This window comes from Anoplophora glabripennis, unplaced genomic scaffold, assembly GCF_000390285.2.
Source record: "Anoplophora glabripennis isolate ALB-LARVAE unplaced genomic scaffold, Agla_2.0 scaffold555, whole genome shotgun sequence".
Taxonomy (NCBI): Eukaryota; Metazoa; Arthropoda; class Insecta; order Coleoptera; family Cerambycidae; genus Anoplophora; species Anoplophora glabripennis.
This window is the reverse complement of record NW_019416692.1, coordinates 191,203-212,507: the sequence shown is the minus strand read 5'-3', so window position 1 is coordinate 212,507 and position 21,305 is coordinate 191,203. Positions and strand designations below refer to the sequence as shown.

At 31.0% G+C, this 21,305-nt stretch overlaps 1 protein-coding gene across 1 annotated transcript in view; it reads right to left on the bottom strand.

The window, feature by feature from the left end:
• The window catches only part of LOC108912086 (transmembrane and TPR repeat-containing protein CG4341-like), a 129,113-nt gene that overhangs the window by 70,478 nt on the left and 37,330 nt on the right, over positions 1-21,305 (bottom strand). Inside the window, exons 2-3 of the mRNA XM_023455244.1 lie at positions 14,885-15,025; positions 14,086-14,088 (exon numbers count right to left, since the gene is read on the bottom strand). Coding sequence (XP_023311012.1) covers positions 14,086-14,088; positions 14,885-15,025 — 144 coding nt within the window. The remainder of the gene's footprint in view (positions 1-14,085; positions 14,089-14,884; positions 15,026-21,305) is intronic.

The window sequence follows — 21,305 nt, the reverse complement described above, 5'->3', positions numbered from 1 at the left end:
GCATTTTCTTGCATATTTACCTTTATATCACGAATATGCTCCTGCAGCAATTGAAATATCAAAAAGTAACCAACACAAACTACTGTCAAGGTCGTTTTACAGCAAAATAATAGCGACTAGATTCGTTATCTGTTGTAGAAGCTGACAAAAAATTGATTGAAATTGCGCGAGTGAATTATGCCACTCCTCAATCTTTGACTCTGTTCCTGTGAAATGTATCGATCTTTTTTGCATCAGAACAGTTAAAATATATTTCCGATTTAAACAAATTTTAATAGTTATAAAGCCTTTGCTTCAAACAATCAGAGAAAGAGGCAAAATCGCAAATAGTGCCCCAGACGATACCTAAAGAGGGGTTCCACCAGTGCTTCTAAAGTCACTTTTGATTGTTATTGTACAGTACGTTTTTTTTTCTTAAACTCACTTCAACTTTGAGCTTTCATATCTCGATGACGATTCATCGTATCCAAAAGATCAAAAATGTATTTTGTTCGTCAATCCTTTCTCTATTTGATCCTATAATTACATTTGAAGAATATGCAAATACGGTAGCTCCAGCTCTAAATATTTATAAGTATTACTTCGAAGAAATTTTGAAAAAAATTCTAATTGTTGCTAAAATGGATAAAATCGAAAATTTTTAAATGGGGATTGATAGCTGTTGAGACTTCAAAGAGTACGTAAAAAAATTGAAAGCTCAAAATAATCATTGGTTTTACCGTGAGAGAGAATTGAAAAATAAGTATAATTCTGTATTTTCTTAACTAACAATTGAATTGTGCGAAATCTAAAGGACCGATTTCGATGAAAAAATTTCTGCAATACTACCATATCATGAGATACTCAGTACTATATTTTTTATATGGCTGCTCTAAAGTCAAAGTCCAAAATAAATTCTTGAAAAAAAAAAAACATCTTTTTTCGGTCTATACTGTATTGCAGTAACAATAATGCACATAAAATTCTCGGACCACTTTTATTTTGAAGAGAATCTCAAAACGAAACTTTTTTCCTTTGGCTAATGTCAATATTCTCTGAGTTATACATGAAAGAATGGAGAAAAATACGCCAGTTTTAATTTTTTTACATTTTCTAGCGCTAACAATTATGCACAACATTTATTATCAAAGCACCAGATAATGAATAAGATACGTTTAGATGTGAGAATTGTAAAACATCTCGATATTAGTTAATCTTTTTAGACTGACTTAATGTTTGGGGTAGCCGGTGAATGTCGTCGTGATGAACTGTATCAATTAAATTTGAATGATGTAGATGATTTAGCTTTTGGTAATGAAACGAAAAAAACGAGATCATTTGTGATAAACGAAACAATGGGAATACATCAGTTTGGTAAAATTCCTCAAATTGTCGCAAAATTTTTAAATTTGCAAAATTCAGATAAATAAAAAGGACACTATTTTCGTCAACCCTCTGACCATTTTGGTTAATGCTGGGGCAGATTTAATTATTGCATTAGAGACATGAGGAATGGACATTTTCAAATGTTGCCGAAGGGAGTACGTAATACTTTCCCAGCGTAGGCCGGAAAAGTAACTTTCCCGTACTGTTTGCTGATGGTTGGTTAGCAACAAACTAAAATACTAGAATACTATATTTTGGGGTCTGAAATTGGGCTGAAAAAGTACACATTTCTGATATTTTACTAATTCACAGAATTAATTAAAATTTAAGGGTAAAGAAATTTTGTGCAAGTATCTGTAAAAATCTTTATCGAATTTTCAGTTGAATTAAAAACATATTAAAAAAAGTTTTTGTAAAGGAAATAACAAAAATGTGTAGGTATACCTAATAGAAAACAATGAACTAATAAATAAAATTTTTGACAATGTATAATAACTTCATAAGTAATATTTAATTTTTATTATAATTAGATACTTGTACTTTGTGTAATAATAATAATTATTATCCATTATATGAATTCTTTAAATATCTGCCTACTAGTTTGGAAAAGAAATTAGATATTTATTTCTATTAATAATTTTCCTACTAATTTGCCACAGTTGGAAATAATTTTTGTTTAACTGTTTTTAATTATTATTTATTCAGTGCAATTTTTATTCAATTATTTATTTCCGTCATACTGAAACGAAAAATAAATTAAAATAAAAACCTCTTGTACCAAAAGGGTTCAATCAAGAGGTCGATTTTATACGTTTAATTTGATGTATGAAACAGATAAACTTAGCTAGCTCAATTCTCACTGATGTAACTAGCGCAAAAACTGAAACCCAATTATTTAAAAATAAAAATTTCCACAGAAATATTTTTCCACTACCTACATTTACAATTTTTCAATTTTGTGCAAAATACACTAAAAAATGATATATTGTTAATAATTAAAAACGAAAATACCAACAAATTAGCTTCAACTGTTCTCATCAGATCAAATCAGATTTTTACAATGTATTGCCAGAATTTCATTATTTCTTGTTTTTCCGACGTGAAATGTAAAAAAATGTTTCCGGTAAAAAATAGGAATTTTAATCCAGTAATGTTTATCTAAAAGTAGTGGATTTATTAACAAAGAGCGGAAATCCAATATATTACTCGTAGTTATAACTGTTCTAGTTGCTAAAATAATATTGAATAACTGATTAAGAAAGTGGGTTATCAGAATTTTATTGTCAATTTAAAAGTTACGAAAAATGTGATATTTTTTATCACATTTTATCACAATAAAATGTATCAAATGATTTTCTCAGTGGTTCATGTAGTTTTAATGTACTATATAAAATAGTAGAAAAAATATACAGATTAATGCTTTAAGGGCTACAAAGTAATAGGAATTTTCCCAGTACGATCCTGGAATTTGTTTGTATTAAAAAAAAAAATTAATTCCCGCAAGTGTTCAAAAGTTGTGGCCAAAATAAATTTTTCTATAAATTCAAAAATTACATGTATATCCACAAATTCTGGTCTAGGACTGCGTAGGACACATTTTCTTGCGATAAACCACTAATGGCACTTTTATCGATACATTTAAAACAATTTTTTCGTATTTCTGATTTAAAATTGGTTGAAATATAAATATTTGGGAATGCCCAAAAGCACATTATTACGTCTATGGAATGTCCCAGAAAAGTTGGGTCATTGCTCGTCTACGTTTCCTTGTATAAAATTAGACACCTACTAATATATGTACAGTCCACTGACTATAAAATGTTTTTAATATCATACTGAAACTGTCTTAGCTAGAGACTTCTTATTTGGTACGCGTTATTTCTTATTTAGGTACGTATCTAGTTATTTTCTTGAATATATAAATCATTTTCAGCCTCCACTCTCTTGACTATCCCATTTTTTATACGTTCACTTCTAGATAGCTGATTTACATTTTATAATCCACATCTGATTTTAAGATTTATCGTCTGCTGTGAATTTTTCATATTTGCTATGGAAATAATAGAGCTTATCTGAATGCAGTTTCTACAACAGTTTTTCAGTACATGCAAGACTTAGAAACCAACGTTGTATTAATAAATGCAATTTAGATGGTCATAGATGTACGCATAACAAATTATGGGGTGGAAATGGAGGAAATGAAGGCCCTAAAAAATAGCATCCTGTATGTAATGAAATACATGTCCAAATATTATACTGAAATAAACAAAAAAATATACTAAATATTATGGTGCATGATACTAAAAAAGATTGTTAATATAAGGAAGGTTAGCAGGCTACATCTGAATTCATTTTACTAAAAAAGCAAGTTAGTCTAAATCATCTTATTAGCCCTAGGAGTCTGTGTGATCTAACATTTTTGAAACATCTGCATTTATAACAAGTTGAAGACACCAAAACAATAAACAGTAGGTACAGGGCTTCTACTTTATTTAAATTATTTTTTTTTTGACAAAACTTAAGTACCTAACAGTATTATAAATGAATATACTGGTTACTGGTATCATTGTGGTAACAATATGCTGTTAGTCAGAAAAGAAATAATATAATACACTTATAAATTATAGCTAGCTGAAAAATTCCGATAGTTGTCCTTATTTAATATTTTTATTTTATAGGCACAGACCTCTGGCCATTTTCTACATATAACTTTTGTAACATTTGCTTGAAGGCAATTGAAATTGTGTTAAAGTCCATTTTTAATGAGATCCCAAAACTGAAAAATTTGTAGGATCTTTTGTAAGACATCTCCTCTCAAGACAAGAAACACCCCACGATGCTTTCGTAGACTGGAAACCCTTTCGTACTTCCCCCATCGGGTAAATCGGGTTCTCGGTCTTAAACTTGCGGGGGCTCGGATTTTTTTGCGAATAACATACCTTCTCGCTGTAGAAAAATAAACAAAAAATTCTAAGGTGTAAGTACGCAAGGTTTTCTCTCTAAGAAACCATCTTCACCTTTGTCTTTAAAAAGATTCTGCAAACTCTCAGATTTTTGTTCTCTTATTAAGACCTCGTTCTATTACACAAGAGAAAGATTTTAAATATGTTCTTACACAATTAGTTGAGTTATAATTGAACGTTATCTAAAAACGTAATAACATATAATGTGTTCCTTTTTAATAAATTAAAGTTGGACAATATCTAGACCTCGACCATATTAAACACCCTGCATAAACATATTTTTGATAGACGTATATTGCTCAATTTTTGTCCAGTACATTTTTCTTTAATAATAATAGGGAGCTACAACAGTAGACTTTGACTGTAACACCCTCAATAATTCTGTTTTCTTAAAAGCGCCCCTAATAGAAGGCGTATTTATTATGAAACATTCCCTTTGTTCTTGCTTGTTCTCCTAACAGAAAAGATTTCGCATTCATCTTAATTTAGTCGACATTAAATATACATTTTCTCCGAGATAGCCAGTTTATAGCTAAAGTTAAATTAAAAAATATTTGCTTGCCTTAAGTTGCCCGAAGAAGGGAGACCATTTAGATAATTAAAAGGGAGTAGAGGCATTTATATCGCTTCTACATCAGATCAAATATTGACGCCATTAAAATCCTCATTTACTTCATTGGAGCTTGTCGGATCATTAGTTGGATTTCTTGTATTCTTCGCTGAAATATTACTTGAGAGGCAGATTTAATTGATGCTTGATAAATGTCACATTGCGACAAAGTGTAGATTGGAATTGATAAATTATGTAGTAAATAAATTCTCTATCAGACTTTTTTTTAATCAAACCAGTGAATCGTGTACAGATTTACATTTAATAAGGACGGTTCCATAAGTAAATCTCTTTAAATCTCTATCACTGAATAGTAGGAATTCATGTTGTACACTATATGTTTACCAGTTTTATAATAATAAATGTAGGTGCACTGTCGAGGCCTATTGTGGTCCGCTGGAACCATTCATGCTTTGAGTATACCTAACTTACAACCATTTTCCCTTTAATTGTCTAGAGGCGTTCCCATCTTTTTTTAAATCATACTCAAATTTTGTGCAAATTTTGATGATAATACATAGGAAACTGCGTTTGACAAACGCACAAATATTTTCATAAGTACGTATTTCTATTCAAGGAAGAAATGTTTTCGTAAAACAGTTAGACTGCCAAATAATTTACTACCACTTACAAGTTATATGACAGTTTTATTATACTCACTCATGGCTTTAATTTGCTCTATTATACTGGTGTTTTTTAGTCAACTCTCTATCATTCAATTTTAACCAATTTCAAAATGAATTAAATATTTCTTGTCCAAAAAATATTTCTTCAATGTTCAAATACGTAAACAGTTACAAATTAAGCAAATCTACATTAGCTATATCAAAATCTCTAATGATCTTTTGATTTGGAAAGCGTTTTTTATATTATTTCACCTAAATTTACCATTACATTTCGTTGAAAGCATTCCTGTACGAAATCTTCAACAAAATATGGAGATTATCCTTGTAAGAAAAAATTAAAGTTGCTGTCGTTACATCTATATCAACGCTCTGGATAAAATACTGAAAGCATTTTGTAACAAAGTGGCTTTCCCTTGCTTCCGAAAATATCCTATTTTACATCCAACGCCCTGAATAAAACGCTGAAAATTTTATAGCATATTAAAAGTATCTTGTCACTAAAACCACTATCTTATTATATTAAACAAATTTCACACAAATCACAAAAATAAGTTCGGCTTTAAAAGTAAAAAACTTGTGTGGAAGGGGTAATAATACAGGGTGGTATATATTCACGGGCTGGTTAAATTAATTTTTAAATATGAACATTGGACAATGAATTTTGTTTTTGAAATAGCGAATGCCAACAAATTTTTTAAATAAAATTTTGATAACTCTTAACAGCAATAATCAATAATATATTGCTTCAAAAATTAATTGGAACTTAGAAGTTACATTATGATGTAAAATTTAATCTTACACAAACACTTTGTTGTTTTATTTATGCAAAAGTGCAGATTGTTAATATTATTTTTCTAAAAGCAGCATTCAAGAGTAATTGAAAAAAGGCGAAAGATTTGTAGTTTTTAAGAAGTTATACTTTGCGACTTTTTCGCGTCTATTTAAAAAATATATTTTGAGCTTTATCGGTTCTTTAGTTATGGCTTGTACGCATAAATAAATAACCTGTACTAGATTATACGAAAACAAAATAAAAGAGTTAGTAAAAATATATTTATTATGTTAAAATATCTGAGATTTTACACTTGAAAATACACTTTTTAGATATACTGTTAAACCCTTCATAGGTTTTATTTCAACTTTTTTTTTTGTTATTACCATAGCGACGCCAGTATAAAGGACGCCATCTTGAAATTTCTAAATTGTCATAATTTAGAAGTTATGACTTAATCGATTTCAAGAAACGACGGCTCATTTTAAAGAACTATTAATATTTATTTTTATGATTTGGGAATACAAATATTATTTTCCTGCATAACAGTAGACTACGCTAATCAGAAGAGTTTTGTAATTGTCTCCGTTTACTAAAATAATTAAATGCAACGATATAGGTTTTTTTCATGGCTTGATAGACCATTTAATAAGGAAAAAAAATACACAAACCGGAGGTCGATACCTTTTTTCAGTTATTGCTAAAATAAAGAGGTTGTGCTAGAACATCCTCCTGTATTTAGTTCTCTAAATAACATTGACATAGTCCAAGCCAAAAATCAATTGTAAAATTATACCAACCTTGTCTTTAAAAAAGTACTTGGCAATAATTAATTTTTTTTATTAATTCCAAATATCTGAGTAGTTATAAAGATTATTGTTTCCTATGAAAACAGACAAATAATGAAAAATTATGTTAAACGATATGTGACAGCTCTTGCTTCGTGCAAAATTAGTGTAATTTGTGTGAGAAAAGTACTTGTGTTCCATATGAAATTCCTAGGTCTCTAACATTTATTTGAGGATTTACATGAACACAAGCCAATACATTAATAAATATTATCTTCCGCTCTTGCACGGCGATGTCTTGTTACAGAATGCAGTGGCATCTGGCTAAACGCTGAAATACTTCTCTGGAGTGGCATTTTCTACGAGGGTAACGCAAAATGTATTATTTTAAAGCTACAACGGCACTTAGAAAACATTGAAAATAAACTGCCAAAATTTCATACGCTTCCATATTCGTAAAAGGCATTTTCCTTGTTCACAAGTACTGTAAAGTTTAAAGTTCTATTTCTAACCATTTTTAGTTAGTTACGCTGTAAATACCTACGAATCACTTCGAGTTTTAATTCAGTGTAAAATTTAAATTTCGTTTTCTTTACTGAGTTTTTTATTATATGATAGACAATATGTTCTTAATTAAATTTCTCATGTGCAAGACGAACTTCGAGGACCTGATCTAATAAATCAGAAATATATGGATCACAGTAAATTCAAAACTATTACTTTACTAATTCATTTAGTTATTGGCATTTATGTATTTCTTAACATAAATTTAAGTTTCAAATTTACGACGCTTTAATACCGATCCTGTTATATAAGCAAATTACTTTATTAATTGAATCTATCCAAGTCTTCGAGCGATTTATGTAGGTACCGATATTAGTTATTAACCCTTTGGTAAAATCAGAAAGGGCTGAATTTGATCTATAGTAAAATTTTATTGGCAGGTAGGTACTTAGGTACTTAGACATATATGTATTGAAGTTATTCTTATTGCTTATTATGCGGCTGAACGTGCTTTTAGAATAAAATAGCCATAATATTAATATGAAAACCTTTCTATTGGTGTGACAAAACTGGTATACCTCGTTCAATTTTATAATTGGATTTTGAGAATTAAGGTTTATTATAATTTCTATTCTCTTTTTCATCTAGTGGTGTGAAATTAAAACAACTTTTATATTACATGTATTGTACTTTAATAAAATACATCGTAATAAAATAATTAAAAAACTGTTCACCAATGTTCTGTAGACTGTGTGAGTAAAGTAAAAGAATTTCAGAATAGTTACATCTCAGGCGAAGATATTTTTCTATTTTTTCATTGAGTATAATTTCTATTTGCGTATCATATGATCAGAATATACTGATTTTCTTAAGAAGACTTTGTTAATTACTTCAGTTTCAATAATTCTTTCAAACTAAAACCACTTAAATTATCCTCCAAACTGTATTTTTATTTGACAATTTGTCCCACGTATAAAACATCCCACATGAAAAAAGATCGATACATTCATATGGGAAAAACAAATTAAATTTGTTGTGGGTATTTTTCTCCTACGAATCGAATAATTAAATTGGAATCCAGCGGCAGCAAAGGCCCTGTTTTGCATGACAATATTTTATTTTCAGGCCATATCACTTTTTATTGTCTGAAAGAGGTTATTTGTGGCATTTCTAAAATAGTTTTTTTGGTATTTTGCAACAATGCAAATTAACATATTTAGAAAATAATAATAAACAATTGTCTTGTGTGCAGGTTATTGTTTAATAATTTCTTATAAAATTGTATGATAAAATAATCCAAAAAGGAAAAAACCTTTTATTCGGTAATATGTGATTTTGTAAAGTTGGTATAGTGAATTTTTGTAATACTTTAGACTAAATTTCAAAAACTAAGAAATTGTTTGAATTGTATAGAGCGTCATTGGATTGATGATAAAAAATTAAATGGGGAATTCTACAAGTAGGTAAATTTACTTTTTAATGAACATGTGACAGCAAAAGTACCAGTTACAATCCTTTACAGTTTTCACGAAAAGTAAATTTTTTATTAAGGGCAATGATAAGTCCAAATTGAACCTTTGCGAGTTTATACAATAAATTATCCTGTAAAATAATCCAAAAAGTGAATTTTGATATAATATGTTTTTTCACTGCATTCAGAATTTCTTGTTCATCTTGCATCCACACATTTTTGTCCTACTTTATTCATTCTGGGGACATTAATTTGCCAGTCTCCGTTGCTGATGAATACAAATAAATGTCCAGCTATCTGGAATTCGACAATTTAGATATATTTTCTTTCATAAAAATCGTTTGTTGCATTTTCGTTTCAAATAGCGGGTTATGATCTCTTTTCTTTTCTGTTTAAAGTTAGAGTAGTTAAAAGGCAGCGACTCCTTCTAACACCACCACTGATTTTTTTGTGGTTCAGAAATAGGTAAAGTATACTTAAAAATACAAACTAAGAAATGATTATTACGTTTTGATTTATCGTTAACGATTAATCAAGAAAATTTACTTCTTCGAAAAAAGGTCACATTTTCACCTGTATCATTTATATTTTAGTGTCGGTCCTGGAACACCTTATATAAGAATGTAAATTAGTACCTGTCGACGATTTATATTACTTAATTCCATTTCAGGCCAATACTGACGGTCAGCTTTTTTGTTTATTTTTTTCACACCAGCCACCACTGAACAGTAGTAAAACGGAAAAAATTGATTGAGCCGTTACTTATCCGCTTTTAAATGTTTTTATATAATGTTATAGTTATAGTGAAGTGACATTTTATTTCTATTCGATATTTGTTTCCTTTTATTGTTGGAAATAAAGTATTATATTTAAATTTTCTTAAAATATATTATTTTCATACTTATTGAGCTTTATTTATTCCAGGTTACTTTTATTTCAAATTTTACAATTTTTAAACTCTTGTTTTAGCTAGAAAGTTCCTACACGCCTTTGTTTATTTCATGGTAATATACATATATTTCGAATATTTAAAATATAGGATCGTACTTTTGTTTAGGGTTCCCACCTTATTCAATACCTCATAATTTTGGTTTATGACTATTAATTTAAATTTTACATTGATACAACGCATGTTTTTCTGTCTCTAGTAAAATTTTGATATCTGCTAATAATCTTCGGCCTTAAGTGCACTGAATTGTGTTCGAGAATTTTGTTCTGATATTTGGAACATACATACATAAGCATATAAAAAAAAGTGGCCTGTTCCAAAGACTAGACCTATGTATTCTTATGTATTTTGGCGAGAATCCGAAGTCGGAATCACTCTATCACCCTTCAGTATGTTTGTACCTTGCAAAATAACCCGAAAATCTGGGAAATTGCTTCCCAGAAATAGATAGAACTTCGCCCATTTAATACCCGCAAAGAGATGAGGGTATTCAAAGATATCAAAATCATTTCCACATAAGAAATTATGTTCCTTTTACTCATTTTTCCTTTTGTAATCAACTTTTTTGTCTTCAAACGATCTATGCAACGGATTTTTTCATTTTCTACGTCTTTGGGTCGTTTTCCCTTTTAAGCATTCATAAAAAATTTGCCATAATATTAACATCCCACCTTCCTTGGTACCAACTCTACATTTCTTTCATATATTGTTGAAACAGTACACTCTGTTCTTCGCTGTAGTCTTCGAGATTCTCCAGAAAGTAGTCAAGATGAGAGTCTAGTAAATGCAATTTCAAGTTCATCAGGCAACTGTTTGACGTTTTCCAACAATTCCTCAACTAAATTCTGGTAATCCTCTGATTTCCCAAGAAATTCTGAGAGACTTTCTTGAAACTTAGCCATGCTGCTCTTTCAGTATCATTCATTTATGTGATAAAATTTTCGTCTCTGAATACGGTACGGATTTGAAGACCATAGAAAATGCCTTCTTTCAGTTTAGCATCACTTATTTCCGGAAACTCTCATAAATAACCAAAACGATATGGAAAGGTGGAAGTAGAATATTTATCAGCTAAGGGTTCGTGGATGATGTTTTTCAACTTGCATGGAAATCTGTTCTTTTTGTTTATACTTTCTCTTCCAAGTGATTCTTTCTGTCTCTACTATCCTATGGGTATAAGAAACAGGGATGAAGAATGGAGTGGGATTCTCTCCAGTTGTAATATATGAAATAAAAGAAAATTACCCAACACAGTTCAAAATTTTATTCATTTCTGTGGTGTGTTTTATGTTTTTTTTTTTAAACAATATTGTGAGGCCATTTCTGCCAAATAAAAAATTATGTTTTACCAAAAAATTTTTGGACATACCAACGCGAGTGCATATGCATATGTATGGATTTAATTTTATTCAAAATCGATAATAATCTATTTATTCTATACCTATATTTAATAATTTCTGCAAAATTATCGCATCCTTGAAAAAGAGTCGCTGCCTACAATAGGTAATCTATCTTAACCATCACCTTACTGTAAAAATCACAAAAACACGTGAAATATAATTTCCAACTTATTTGTGAAGAAATACAGAAGTTATTAATTCGAATCCTTTAACATCCCTTAACATGCGAGCAGGGGCGGTTCGTGAAGGAGGACTCTGGGACTCCGCCCCCCATATATTTTCAAACTATAAACTTAAAATAATGTATTTATTTAAATCAATAAGAAATCTAAATAGCATGCATTCAATATCTCTTGGATGTTAGGTTGGTTGCATAAAGTGAATGTACTCCGTGAACGTAGCTCAGATTAATGCCATCTGCCATCTATGATCGTACCAAAGAGTTATGTTTAACCGCGCGCGCAATCCCCACTCCATCGCGGACCGTGAAATCTGAGTCCATCGTGCAAGCATATTTTTACATATGATTGGACAAATTGGCACGTGGAGGGGGATAGGCGACGATAGGCTCGCGCGCTTTGTTTTGGGACTCCATGAGGCAGTAACCCGTATCACTGAAGTGTGGTTATATGTGTTTTGTTTTTGCTTTGGCGCTTTTTAAGACATTATATTTTATAAGTTTAAGTTTAAAATGAGGGTTTGTGAAATAAAAAAACTTGTTATTAGTAATTTAAGTTTAGAGGAAAAAGTCGAATTGAAAAATAATGGACGTCCAACGCCAGTGTTGAATTTAGTTGAGGTGCAGAAAGAGTGCAAAAAGTGGTCCAGCTTTCGCAAATTTGATAAAAACATTTATGATAAGACCCTGTGGTTGTGACGAAACAAATAGATTTTGTGTTTTGTATGTTTATTGTTTGGAGGACGCGAGGAAAACTGGACGAAAACTGGAGTTTCTGACTTGAAACATTTAGAAATTAAAATTAAGAAACATGAAAATTCTCCTAAACACAAAAATAAGTTGGTGAGTTTTTTTGCTTTTAGGAAGAGTAAATATTGCTTCTTGTTAAATAGTGCTTATGCAGAACAAATAAATAGTAAATAGTCATAACGAAACAGTTAAGAAAAATCGATTGCTTCTTTCAAAAATTTTAAATATCTTAAAACTATGTGGTACATGTAACCTTTCTCTACGTGGAAATAATAAAAAAAGTGACTCGGTAAACAAAGGGGTATTTTTAGAACTGACAGACTATAGTGCAAAAATTGATCCCGTTTTAGATAAACATCTTAGTGATGCCCATGTTTTTAAAGGAACTTCAAAAACTATACAGAATGAACTATTACAGTAATTTACATAATTATATCCTAACTGGGTTGCTTGATCGATTATCCACTTCAGCCCCCACACGTTGGAATTTTACTTCTCGCATTGTATCTAAGTACCTACTGTACACACTGACAGTATTCAATTTGGGGTACTTGCAAAACACAATGACCTTCAAATTCCTTAAAAATTTTTGCCGCAGCTCTTATCATGTACGTCCTCTTTTCAAAATGCGCCCTCCCTGTATTCAAACCCACGGGTCACCACTGCATGCGAGTCATTGAGAAGTACGAATACCGTCTTAGTCCAGACGGTATCAGTTTCAAAAAGCCATATTTGGGTGAATCGTATATCCACGAAGATTTTTGGCTTTTTGGCTTTCAAATATCACTAGAAATTAAAATTTTTCTATGCGCATAAAAAAAAACGTGGGCTTAACTTTTGGCGGCACAATATGTTAAAAAACTTGTAAAAATGTCATATTTTTCTTCCTATTTAATTATGTATCTTTTTAAGAGTTCATTTTAGGCGAAAATGGAAGAGGAAAAAAATGTTTGTAATTACAAAAATCACAAAAATGTGGTTAAAAAACAATACTTTCTAGAGAATTTTTTTGGTGTATTTAAATTGGGTCACCACACCAAATTTCATCAAAATCGGTTCGATAGATTTTGCCTAATAATTTTGCAATCCAGATTTTGAAAAAAAATTTGCAAATTTTCAAAATTTTGCACAGCAAAAACCAAGGCCCTTAGATACTTGAAAATTTAATCACATATAGAAGGGCTCTCAGGCTTTCAAACTTTTTTTGAAAAATTCGAATCCGTCAATTAGGAGAGCTCTGGCGCTTGTTTAAACATTGGTCGAATTTTTGTACTTATAAACAATTAGAACTTTGTGAATATTTAATCAAATCAAATTTTTTAAAGCAGGTTTTAAAAGTTCTTGGAAAGACGCTTCTTTAAAAAAAACAGATCGATTGATCAATTAGTTACGGAGTTATAGACGATTCAATTTCGAGCAGGCCGAAGCGGCCGCGCTCTCTGCTTCCCCCACCACCACCACCGGTACGATTTTATTGAATTTCTCGCTTGCATAAATAACTTTAAACATGTTTTAAAGTAGGTTGCCAATGAAGAAAAGTATTGTAATCTTAGACCTGGTAAGTACTCGGAATACCAAAGGTATTTTTCGAAAAATTAGCCCGGATGTCCCAGTACATTTAGTGTAAATGACGGCTATAACTACGTAACTAATTGATCAATCGATCTGTTTTTTTTAAAAAGAAGCGTCTTTCCAAGAACTTTTAAAACCTGCTTTAAAAAATTTGATTTGATTGAATATTCACAAAGTTCTAATTGTTTATAAGTACAAAAGTTCGACCAATGTTTAAACAAGCGCCAGAGCTCTCCTAATTGACGGACTCGAATTTTTCAGAAAAAGTTTGAAAGCCTCAGAGCCCTTCTATATGTGATTAAATTTTCAAGTATCTAAGGGCCTTGGTTTTTGCTGTGCAAAATGTTGAAAATTTGCAATTTTTTTTTAATCTGAATTGCAAAATTATTATGCAAAATCTATCGAACCGATTTTGATGAAATTTGGTGTGATGATTCTACATAACATGAAGTTTTCTTGAGCCAAGTATAAAGGCCCTACACCCAATTTAAGTACACCAAAAAAATTCCCTAAAAAGTATTGCTTTTTAACCCCGTTTTTGTGATTTTTTCGATTTTTACCATAATAATCATGATTCATTCGATTTGTAACCAGTCATGTATTGTAAAAAATTTAATTACAAACATTTTTTTCCTCTTCCATTTTCGCCTAAAATCAAGTCTTAAAAAGATACATAATTAAATAGGAAAAAAAATATGACATTTTTCCAAATTTTTTAACATATGTTATTGTGCCGTCAAAAGTTAAGCCCACGTTTTTTTTTATGCGCATAGAAAAATTTTCATTTCTAATGATATTTGAAAGCCCAAAGGCCAAAAATCTCCGTGGATATACGATTCACCCAAGCCAAAACAGATACCGCCTGGTCTATCTCTATTATATTAAAGGGAGATACACCTCATCAATATCTTCTCAGAAAAATTTAAATAATCTTACGTTCTTGGCCAGTAGCTTGCCATATGTAATGTGAGCAGGAACATGGTCCGGTTGGGCATGTAGAGCGGCGATGTACCACCTCTCGGCCTCTTCGTCCTGCTGCAGCCTGGCCAGGGTCTCCCCCAACACGTTGAACACGCTCTGAAACAAAGGACGCGACTAATAAATCATCCAGTCGCTAAAACAGACAAATAGAATACTCCATTCCTGGCTCTTTCTCGCCCGATGAAGTCGGACAGAGATTGCCGTACGTACAATGAAGTGAGAGGGATTGCTGGGAGTAATGTTTTTATTTTTAGTATAGAGCGTTTTACGGTTAATTTGTGCTTTAGCAGGGTTATTTGTCACACTTTTACGCAAGAAAACAGTCAGAAATGGAGTATTAGTTTTTTGAACCCAAAAAATGTTTGAACTCAACTTGATTAAATTCTGAATGAATTGAGATCCTGTGAAATTTTTTGTTATATTTACTGTAACAAATTTTGATAAAGTTTTCCCCTATTATTCAACTTCTAATCAAATCTAAATACAGAGTGATATCAGAGAAGTTACGACAAACTTTCAAGATTGATTACTCTCGTTAATGAAAACAAGTGATATTCTTTCCTGGGTTTAGATTCAGACAGAGGCTAAAGACACGAGCATAGTTAGTGGATTTAAACACATGAGTTAGCTGCTACTCGTGAAATCCGCCAAGTGAGGGGCTTCGCTAAGATATTTTAGCTACAGTAGGTAAAATTTTTGCTGTCACGGAAAAAAATTCATGCTGCCACAAGTAAGTACGTTTTGCTGAAATGTGTTTGCTACCACAACAAAAAATTCTTGTGGCTATATGATAGTTCAGTTGGAATTTTATTTTAGTCGACAGTCTATCTGTTCCAAGCGAGTTGCTTTGCTCGGGTAAGTGAATGTAGGTACTTTTTTAAAATTGATCCAATTGGGGTTAGTCAGTCCTTATTTGTAGCAAATTAGGGCTCACTTACTGTAACTGAGGCCTCACTTAATAATTTCCAGAATAAACCGGAATTCGGCTCTTTCAGGCATTTTTGCCTTTTTTCAACTACATATGTAAGGATTCGCAGATTTAGTTGTAATATATTTTGACATATCGAACGTTGATACAGTCCAAGATGCTTATAGGTATTTTAAATTAAGTCTCACTAATTAGACCGTGTGAATACAATGTTATATGGTAGGTCGTGACAGTGACAGGTAGTAATGTCATTGTAACATTGTTATTGGTTGAAAGTTTGCATTATTATTTGATTAAAATAAGTCATACAGAAGTAGAAAATTGGAATATTAATAGGAATTAAAATACAGTATGGAGAATAACTTTTCCAAGAGAAAAAAACAATATTTTCAATATAACGACGACTACAAAGTAGTGGTTCCCACATAGAACATTTTTTTTTGAGACCACATAATATGTGACAACAACAGGGAAAAACATGTACAAGATTTGATACCTATACTATTTCAGAAGATAGAAAAAACATTTACGATGTGTCACTTTCAAGCTAATACATCTTTGTAAGAGGTCGAAATTGACCCATCTGATCCTTTTTGTTGATTTTGATAAAAAGACACCTTATAGAAATTAGCAGTCGAATTAAGACCACAATATCACTACATATTATAAAACAAAGTCCTCCGCCGCGTCTGTCTGTCTGTTCGCGATAAACTCAAAAACTACTGCACGCACCGATTTTCATGCTGTTTTCACCAATGGATAGAGTGGTTCTCGAGGAAGGTTTTAGTATATAATTTGTTAAGTTTTTGTATACATTAACGATATTTGTTGTAGGTGTTGGAAAAAATAAGCCGTCTGGGAGCTTTCAACCAAAACGCTGCCTAAACCCTTTGAGATATAACAAAATAATGTATGGTGGAATTGTGTATCTTATATAGGTCTACAGAAAAGTCCGCGATGGCATATGTCTATCTCTTAAGTATAACATACTATATCAATTTTAATACTTTAAAAAATGAGCAATTATAAAGCGGTAATTGGAAAGCTATTTACACAAATACGGCATTAATTCTTATCATTTTAAATACGTTAGTTGGCTTGAGCATTTCATGAAGATTATTTTTTCCCTTTACACCATGCAAATTAAATGAATACCTTAGGAGATATAGCAAAATCAAAATAATGCGCAACGAAATTAATTTCGTGTCGCCGTGATTCGACCGGCGCCCCGTAACCCCGCGCCTCGCGCCCGAGCCGGGGGGGGGGTCCGAAAGTTTATGTAGTGCATCAATGTATGGTGGAATTGTGTATCTTATATATGCCTACAGAAAAGTCCGCGATGGCATATGTCTATATGTTAAAGATAACATACTACCTATATCCATTTTAATACTTTAAAAAATTTGCAATTATAAAGCGGTAATGTAAAAGCTATTTACACAAATACGGTATTAATCCTTATCATTTTAAATAAGTTAGAGGCTTTAAGCATTTCATGCACATTATTTTACTCATTTAGACCATATAATTTAAATGAATATCTTAGGAGTAATCGCAAAAAAATTACGGACGCGAGAATAAAATTCAAGCCCCTCGCTTCGCTTGATGCGATCGCCGACCCTCCCCACGCACCGTCTTGCCTACTGTTTAGCTAATAAGCCGAACACTAACGCGCGCGTGATCCTTTAATAAACTGACTTGGACGACTGACGACTGTGTTTTCTTTCTGAGTGTTGTTGGAAAGTTATAACTGAATTCGATAATTTAAGGTCACATTTTTGTTTTGTATTTGTTGTCTTTAGGTAGTCGGAAGATACATGGGTACTTGCAAACATACTTTTATTTCATTGAGTTTTAATAATTTGTTTGTTTTTTTCTTATTGTGGATCATTTAAAACTTCATAGTCGCATTTTTGTTTCGTGTTACCTATATTGTTTTAAATTTAAAGATTTTGCATTTTAGTTTTGAGTTCGTTTGTTGTCTTTAGGTATATAGATATATCGTGAATTCTTTTAACGATCTAAAGCCGCCGTAGCTCCATAAATTTTATTGTACGAATCTGCCATGTCTCCTATAGGGTCCTGATATACAATGTTTTTTTAATGAACCCATAGGAAAAATCTAGTGGGGTCAAATTTGGTGAAAAGCCGGCCAGTTTATAACTCCGTTAGTACCTAACCATCTTCCCGGAAACCTATGATTTAAGTATTCTTATACAGCATTAGTATTGTGAGGGGCAATAAGTTTTGTAGATAGTTTCTTAGAAAATGTAAATAACGGTTACATGTTAATGTTCCGTGGTAAAAATATGGTCCAATTAAATAGCCATCAAAATGTCGTTCCAAACATTTACAGAAAAAATATATTGATTTCGGATTCAGTGCATTACTTTTGGATTATTGTCAGACCAATAGCGGCAATTCTGGCGTATTACCGTGCCATTATTGTGAAATCTACTTTCATCACTCCATAAGATATTATTAAGTAAATTATTGTGTTCTTCATAGAGCACTGATAATTGAGCTAAAATCTAATCTCCGTTGCACATCACCAGCTCTTAAATGTTGGACGAGGTGAATTTTATAGGGGAAATAGCCATTGTTTTTCAAAATTATGCGGCAAGATGTCGTAGAAATATTAGAATCGACCTGAAGTGGCCTTAGGGAAGTCTTAGGATTATTATTAATCATTTGTAACACTTGAGCTATATTCTCATCATTACTATCAGTTTTAATTCGATGTCGTTTAGTAAAACTACCATAATTTAGTAAATTTTGGCATAAACTTACAAATGTTTTCTTATCCAGCTGAGGCCTCATTGGAAAACGTATGGCATATAGGTAACCATCGTGCAGCAGTAGCATTTCGTTGAGCTTCGTCAAATATTAATACCATATCTAATTTATCTTCATTTGAGTAATTCATTGTGTAAAAATATTTTAATAACTAGTATAGTTAAATTGAAAGACGCAACCTGATAAAACTATAATTATTGGAAAACTAATATGTGTCATCTATCATACATGTTTTATTTTAAACAAATGACATGAGCCACCTATGAATTTTTTAATATTTGATAAAATATGGCTCGTCTCTGCCCCTTATAAGATTTACCATTGTACAATTTTTTTTCTGTAGTTGATCATTTGTTTTTTTTTATAATTTATTGTTTGTTAATTAGTATGTAATGTGAATAAAACCATTATAACAATATTTTAAAAGAATATTTTGTCTCAGTGTAATCTAAATAAAATAATAAATTTTTCTGTTACATTATACATTGCATATTGAAGTCGACATCTCTCGAAAACAAGTAAAGATTTGGAAAAATTTTATATTATAAAAATTACTCAAAATTTAATGATCTTTCAGATGGACTGCATTTCCACGTTCCAGGGATCAAAAAATTTTTTAGTATCGCCACGCCATTTATACAGAAAGATTTGAACTAACAGTTCTAACCGCAATTTTAAGCTATTCGAGGGACATAACAACCTTGGTTTCCGGAACTAAAATAAATTTCTTCATTTCGGAGATATTAGCAGCGGAAGTGTTAAATGGCACATCCTGTATATTTTATATGCTAATGAAATATTGACAATCCTAAACTAAATCCCTCAGAAAATCAATCTACAAACAGTATTTTTATTTGGCAATTCGTCCCACACATGAAAAAAAGATCGATACTTTCATATGCGAAAAACGAATTTGTTGTGGGTATTTTTCTCGTACGAATTGAATAATTAAATTGGAGGCCAGCGGCAGAAGAAACCCTGTTTTCCATGGCAATATTTTATTGATTTCCCTAGGGAAATACACTAGTAATTAGTTTATCCCTACATAAAACGAGAGAACCTAGTTGGAAAAACGCTGACCTAAAAAACAAGCACAACACAAGGAAGAGGACCGGATTTTATGCTCCCCAGTTCTTAACAAAACCGTTTTATACCAAATGTCCTATAATTGCTGTAAAACTTCTTCAATGCATTACGTGTCAGTGTCGTCTAAAGTTAATATCGTTTTCATACTGATAAAAATAACAATATTATCCAGATACAGACAAAAAATAATTTATACTATATCCATTTATTTTGATTTCGATAACAAATAATCTAAAACTATTTTAGTTAGTGTTAGTAATAATTTAGTAGATAACAATTAGATACGTTTAAAAGTCTTTCATTTCTTTTATATTAATAAACTCAAATTTTAATTTGGTTGTTAATCTACTACTAGAGGTAACTAGAGGCAGCAATCCCCTTTGCTTTTGTGACTAGTCAAAAATAATTTTAATGGAATAATTTTTACGAGAATGACCTAATTCTCATTAGTTTTACACACAGAAAAACCTAAGCTCACCTAACCCAACACATCAGTCCATTTTTTTTTATTGAGAATCAAGAAAATCGCGCATACTGAAAGCCTTGAAGCAAACTGAATTGGGTTTCTCTAGACTCTCTGTGCATATTTTTGCCATAGTCTCAGTGAAGACGAAGGGCTCTTTGCAGTTAATAATATTTAAATTTGAAAAAACTAATCTGTTTGAACTAATTTCAAATACTGTAAAAATATTTTTTGGGTATTTTGTCACCTGTGAAAAAAATAGTTAAATAAACCTTTGCGCCAAATGGATCAGTCAAGGGCTATTTTTATGAAAATAGTTTTGCCTAACCAAAAAATCTTACACAGAAAAAAGAAGCAGACAAATAGAAAATACAAAAACATCATTTAATATCTCACACTTTAAAAAAGTCGTTTAAATGTTTCGAAAATATACTGTTTTCGTCTTCTGAACTTTTTTTGACTCTTCGTTTTAATATCTCTGATAGTTTAAATTTGTCTGTTATTAACTGTTTCATAGATAGAGATATCATAATATGTTTATTCTATTGTTACAGACTTCATTATTTCAATCTATAGCGCGATATTAATTGATATGTTTTTGTATTTTCTAACTGTCTACTTTTTTCAGTGCGAGATTTTTTGGTTAAGTAAAACTAAATAAAGAAAAAAACCAAAACTATGTCACAAATAAATATGTAACTTCAGACAATAACTGCAAAAATATACAGGCGTTCATAAATGTCCGAGTCCCATGTGACCGCGATTGTTAGGCAAACAAACTTATAATTACAAAATAATCATACTACTCAAAGATATTTTGAATTTTTATCCCATTCTATATTAAGTATTTTTTGATTGAAAGGGGCTGTCATTTTAAAAATATAGGCTCTTTTGTAATCCACTTTGTCGGAAATAATGAAAATATTGTTAATAAAATAAAAATTTTTCAATGCTATATTAATTTTTTTTTCAATATATAAGTTATAGATATATTAATTTACCTTACAATGCTAACATAAACACACAGATTTTTACTCAGATAACATAACTTTATTTATCGATCTTTATATCTTCATTTTTCCAAATGTCAATTTACTCAACGT